At 44.9% G+C, this 5,698-nt stretch overlaps 1 protein-coding gene across 2 annotated transcripts; it reads right to left on the bottom strand.

Moving 5' to 3' along the window:
* Positions 1 to 2,730: 2,730 nt before the first annotated feature.
* Positions 2,731 to 5,280, bottom strand: ZFAND2A (zinc finger AN1-type containing 2A). Of its 2 annotated transcripts, XM_035897225.1 has the most exons (5): positions 5,092 to 5,278; positions 4,313 to 4,444; positions 3,958 to 4,109; positions 3,317 to 3,406; positions 2,731 to 2,877 (listed from the first exon to the last, which is right to left on the bottom strand). In XM_035897225.1, the coding sequence occupies exons 1-5, from the start codon at positions 5,218 to 5,220 to the stop codon at positions 2,868 to 2,870; spliced, it is 513 nt and encodes a 170-aa protein (XP_035753118.1). In that variant the 5' UTR covers positions 5,221 to 5,278; the 3' UTR covers positions 2,731 to 2,867. The 2 variants fall into 2 exon arrangements, with proteins under 2 accessions (XP_035753118.1, XP_035753119.1); XM_035897226.1 differs by lacking the exons at positions 2,731 to 2,877; positions 3,317 to 3,406 and having other exon boundaries at positions 3,954 to 4,109; positions 5,092 to 5,280.
* Between the last annotated feature and the right edge of the window lie 418 nt (positions 5,281 to 5,698).

The raw sequence follows: 5,698 nt of genomic DNA, 5'->3' as shown, positions 1-5,698 counted from the left end.
CCCCCCAGGGCCTGGCGGGGATCCCCCCGCACCCTGACAGGGATCCCCCTGCACCCTGACAGGGATGCCCCCCACCAGGTTCTGACAGGGATCCCCCTGCACCCTGACGGGGATGCCCCCCACCAGGTTCTGACAGGGATCCCCCTGCACCCTGACAGGGATCCCCCCCCCACCAGGGCCGGATCCCCCCAGCCTGGCAGCACCCACCCCTGCGCTGCCCGTGAAGGACACCCGGTGGGGGCCCAGCCCCAGTTCTCCCCACATAAGCCAGGGGTGCTACAGGCCACAGCAGGCTCATGTATCACCCTGTGGGTGCCACGCCAGCTGCTAACGCAGTGAGACGCAGCTCTCCAGGGAACACTGGCGATTCCTTTTAGCCAGCAGATCCTAAAGGCTCCGTGTCTGAAACCGTGTTATCGCCTGTCCTGATCGGGTCTGAGGGAATGCACTGGGAAGAAGCAGACACTGCGGTTTGAAGGGATGAGAAAACATCTCCAAGGACAGGGCTTCCAGGGAACGGATTGGTTTCCATGTTTTCATTTTCTATAAATACCATCTGCACAAACATTTCAACTTCCCCTTGGTAATTTAGGGGTAAAAATATTTACCAAAACCAAACATGTAGATGGAGCATTTTTTTCATGACAACCTGAAGCAGGTTTTTTGTTTCTATTTGCTTTAATCCCAGTAAGAGTTGAGGTGCTGGCTGGGGTGGCAGATGCTGATGGCAACAGCTCCCCATACCCTTATTTGCAGCAATGGGAAGAGGTAAACCTTACACTTCTGCTTCCTTCCTCTGCCCAAACCAGGGTCACACCTTGTGCCTTTCCTCTTCTTCCACCTCCTCCCCACACTGCAGGGTGCCAATCCTGTCCCCCACCCATCGCTGCTGGGCTGGGCAGAGCCTCTCAGCTCTGGTCCATATCTTCACACCATGGTCAACACCTGCTGCCGCTCTCCACTGGAAACCCCTTCCCAGACCACCAGTGGAGTGCACAGCATTGTTTGGGTACCTGTGGCTTGTTATATATTACACAGGAAGATCACACAAGTCCTAGTACTGTAGCAATGCACTAGGGCTGAGTTACAGCGTTAAGCACACAGGGTAATCAGTAGGTAGAGGTATCTAAAATTAGTTGCAATTTAAGCTTTTGTTCCACTGTGAATAGGGAAAGCTTGTTTCCCATGTTTAGACTTCCTAAAATAACAATTGTTTTACTACATATCCTATTGTGACATCCTGTGGTTAAACACAGTATTACAGATACTGTTAAATCACAATTTTGGCCACATGATTGCATAAAATTAGAAAATACAGAATCGGCTGTGGTAAGTCCTCCCTACACTACATATTCAGTTTGGCCAACTACAGCCTTCCACACATGACTTCGATCTTCTCCAGAAACTTCTCCTGGATGAAGGAAAGAAATCATATTGGGCCAAACATGAACATGGGATAGCGCATATATTTTGTTCTGTATTGACCAGAAACTACATTATCTCTGCCCTTTCAGATGAAAGGCCTACAGCTCAGTAAGTTGGTTGTTGTCCCTGTGAAGGACCATAAATCCACATTTCCTCTTAAGGCAGCATTTGTACTCTAAGGATTAAGCCTCTTTGAAGAGAAACAAGGGGCACACAACAGTCTTTGCACAACTGCAGTACACCTCAAGGTTGTATAAAGCAGATGCATTAACTGCACTTATGCTCACATCTCTTACAGTATTATCAAAGATGATTTTTCCCAGGTCAAGGAACACAGCAAACTGCTCTTCCTCCCACCTCAGCATTGGGCACTCATAGCTGCAGGTGATTCAAGGGACTGCAATTACCCTTCAGTTAGTCCTAAGCCAACACTCCAGCCCACCAGACCCAGCGTGCAGAGGAATGGCTCCAATGACACATGAAATTGAGGTCTTGACCCCCGACATCATCAGTAAGCCTTGGCATTTTTCTCACAATTAGCTGGATGAGAGGTCTACTTCAATCCCAGCTGAATTAGCATTGTTCATTAACAGCACATTTCCATTTCATCAACCTACAATATTTCAGGCCTCAAGCTAGGCAGCTGGATATTCATGCAGTTTTAAAGACCCAAGATAGCTGATTGATAGAGATAATGGATGGAACATATCTGTTGTCTTCACATGTTTAAGCTTTTCAGCTTAAGACAAAGTAGGCTGCCTAGACAATGCTGTATTTGTGTCCCATGTAATGAAAATGAGGCCAAAACAGTTAATGCTACTTCCTCTGACTTCCTTTTAACCCCAACTACAAAGAATGCCCATGCAAATCTAGGTTTCCATCTAAGGGGCAATAAATCATGAAGAATTACAGTGTGCATGCCTCTGTGAGCACTAGCCTTCACTGAACTGCTTAGGGAGGGCTTAGAAAAACCAGGTATGGCTTTATAAATCAAGTACTTCCAATAACATTCAGAAACCAAGGGGCAGATTACATAAAACTGGTTTTGTGTTGATGTATGCTGTTTGTCAAGCAGAATGCTGTATTGTCTGCCAGTTCATTTCCAAAAGGACTGAGACACCTGACAGGAGCTTATATTTCAGACTTTCATCTTGGGAAACTTAGCATGACCTAAGCAAAGCTGGCTGTGTTTCATACTAATTTTAGTCATCTTCCTACTGCCATTCCCCACTTTCCTCCACCCAGTGTTTTTCATAGTACTACAGCTCTCATTCCAAATATAGGAACAAGTAAAGTTGGCTTGGAAAGGGTGACAGTTTATTGTATGCATAGAACAGTATGATACAAAAATAACTTAATAGCATAGAAAATTTTAAAGACTTCTATAGAAAAGATTAACTTTAAAGTAGACAGAGGTTTGATCCAGATGTGAAGAGCCTCTACTATCTGCATCTGAAAGACACAAGAACACACCGTAAGAGTTACACAACTAAAGCTTTCAGTCACAAGGAGTTACACTGTGGCAGGGAAGGGCTTGGGCCGTTTATCCTAATTCAGATGCTTGCTGTACTTTCCTCAGCACCCCAAGGACATACTGTTTTTCCCAGAACTTGACCAAACCTCACACTGAGCAGGTGGGAGACCAGCCTGCTGTTACAACAGTTTGATGTCCTAATGCTTGTGTCTATATAGCTATTGTCATCACTACAGCAGGGAGAAGTGACAATTCACTTCTGCTGTCAGAACTGCTCTGCCACGTCCCCAACACCAATTAAAGGTCAACTACCAGCTCTAGAGCACTTAGTGCTATGACAGTGGCACTCCTACGCCATGTTGACACAAGACTATTTTTAAACAACCTTGTTCGTTTTTCTCATTCTACAGCTTGTACCTGTTGTGCTGAAGACTCCCATGAGATGGCACTCCAATTGCTCCCGTTGACTTCAAGGCAGTTTGGGAGGCTCTCATCAGAGCTGCATATCTACAAAGAAATACAACCAGGCTCAGCACCTCTTACGCATGCTGCCAGTAGTTTCACTCTTCCATCCAGTTTAATTATCTGCATCTGTCACACAAGTCTCACAGTCCTATTGCAGCAGAACAAGGAAGGCACATCTGCCCACAAGAGACAGATTTTTATTAAAGCTAAGTTTAAACTTTGCTTAGCAAGGTATTGATTTTGTTCTTTGTTATTTGAGGTCCTGGGAAAAAAATTAGGATTAATACTTAGACCTAGACCCCCAAAGGGTACTTGAGAGGGCAATGTGTATTCACAGTTAGGAGATACTGAGAGTCATGCTATCAAGATAGGTAAGCTTGGAAGAATTTTAGGAAGGCATTTCACAAGAAGCTTTTATCTTGGCTCACAAATTACACAAAATTAGGCCCAAAACAGAAAGAGGAAGTAGTGGCTATTTTCTTTAAAGTGACCAGTGGTTTACAGAATTCCCCATTTGTCTGAGCTCCCCACCAACCCCCGCTGATAGCTCTGAAATTTCAGCTTGAGCTCAAAGAGTCACAAATACAGCTTACCCTGCCTTGGAGGTGGGATGGCTGCTCCCTTTACAGTCGTGATCCAGAGGATGCCGATGTTTTATGCAAAAGTTGCCACCACACTGTTCACAAACTACCCTCATCATCTCTTTCCTTTTGCAGCCCGGCTTTAAGCACTTGTTTGTGAAGATCTAAATAACAGAAGACAAAGTTGGCAATGCTTGCTTGCTTTCTGTGATCAGCTTCCCAAGCAATGGCCAAGCTGAGGCACGAATGCTCAAGCACCCTTAGAATTAAGATGAAACAGAGCAAGCTTCTACACGTTCTGCTGTCAGAAGACCTGACTTCACAAACATTAGGTGGGCAGTTTAGATTTCGACAGCAGTTTCCTTACCCTCTGCTTTTGCTGTGCTGGATTGTATTTACAGTCCTTATCCATGTGGGCTCCGACCACAATATCTGGTATTTCCCCCTTCTGAACTGGGACAGGGGCATTGCAGAGTGGACACACCGGAACCTGCACATTCTAAAAACAAACAACACAGATCAGAAGTCCCACCCAATTATTTTTCTGTCCCTCCCCCTTCTCTTACCCACAGGTGACAGAAATGTATTCACAAGTGTTTTATGTTCTACTCATTTACTAATGCTCTTACAGGTATACTTCACAAAGGTAACTGCAAATCATTATCCAAAAAAATAGCCAGGCCTCCTTTGTCAAATCAATTCATAGCAACATACTCAGTAGGTTGACTTGGAATATGCTTCCAGGCTTTGTGGAATTACAGCCTTTGAACACTTCAAAGCCCAGATATGAGCCAGAAATCAAGGTTTGGCCCCGCTTACTCTTATTTCTGCTGTAGTTGCATGTGTGCTGTCCTTTAACTTAAAGGACTGGGGCTGCAGAAAGCTTTAGGCCACAATACATTACTTAAAACATCAAGCACTCCTCTGGGAAGATGCAGCGGAAGTGAAGCTAGCTAGAATCTAGCAGTATTGACCGCTGAGGCGTTACATTTCTATATATTTGAAATCCAGCTGTATCATTAACTTGCATTTGTGGTTCTCCCATCCACTTTTATTGAAACCACAGGCCAAGTTTCAGAACAGGTTTTATAAACAGCTTAGCAATTCTGCAGTGTGAATTACTGAGTCATGAGTATAGGAACTTACTTTCTTGTAGGCAGATCTACACTCATGGTCATCATAACGGATGTGATTTTTACAGAAGACTTCCCCACATGCATCGCACTTCAGAGGAAGAAAGTCTGGAAGAATAAAAAAAGAAAATGAGATTTGCATGGAGCAGAGACAACAGCCATAAGAGTACTTGCAAAAGACTACAAAAGTCCTAAAGCAAGCTTTTGTCTAGTGACAATCCCATTATCTTTAGAGAAGCATATCATTCTTCATTAATATTAAAACTAAAAAAGCAAGAGTGGTAAGTTTTGCCTCCTTTATCCAGCACTAGACTAGCACAAGCCATAAGTACCTCAGCAGCTCCCTGAACGGAGAAACTTCCAGTGAGCTGTGAGTCAAGAGCTAAGGGCTGAAATACAAATCCAAAGCCCAGACTCAAAAGTCTTTTTTATTCTTTAGAAACATCCCTGAAAAGTTTAACAGCATAGGGGAAAACAAAGTACACCGGGCTCACCCACCGCCCTCTTACTGGGCCTATTTAGGAGGGCGCCCAGCCCCGGTACCTGCTGCTAACCAGAGCGCCCCGTACAGACCGGGGTGCAGGACTCGGTCCCCCCGGGCACAAGCGATCCACCCATCA

The sequence above is a fragment of the Egretta garzetta genome, unplaced genomic scaffold, assembly GCF_000687185.1.
Source record: "Egretta garzetta isolate BGI_Z169 unplaced genomic scaffold, ASM68718v1 scaffold57, whole genome shotgun sequence".
In the NCBI taxonomy this organism is placed as follows: domain Eukaryota; kingdom Metazoa; phylum Chordata; class Aves; order Pelecaniformes; family Ardeidae; genus Egretta; species Egretta garzetta.
This window is presented reverse-complemented; position numbering and strand designations above follow the sequence as displayed.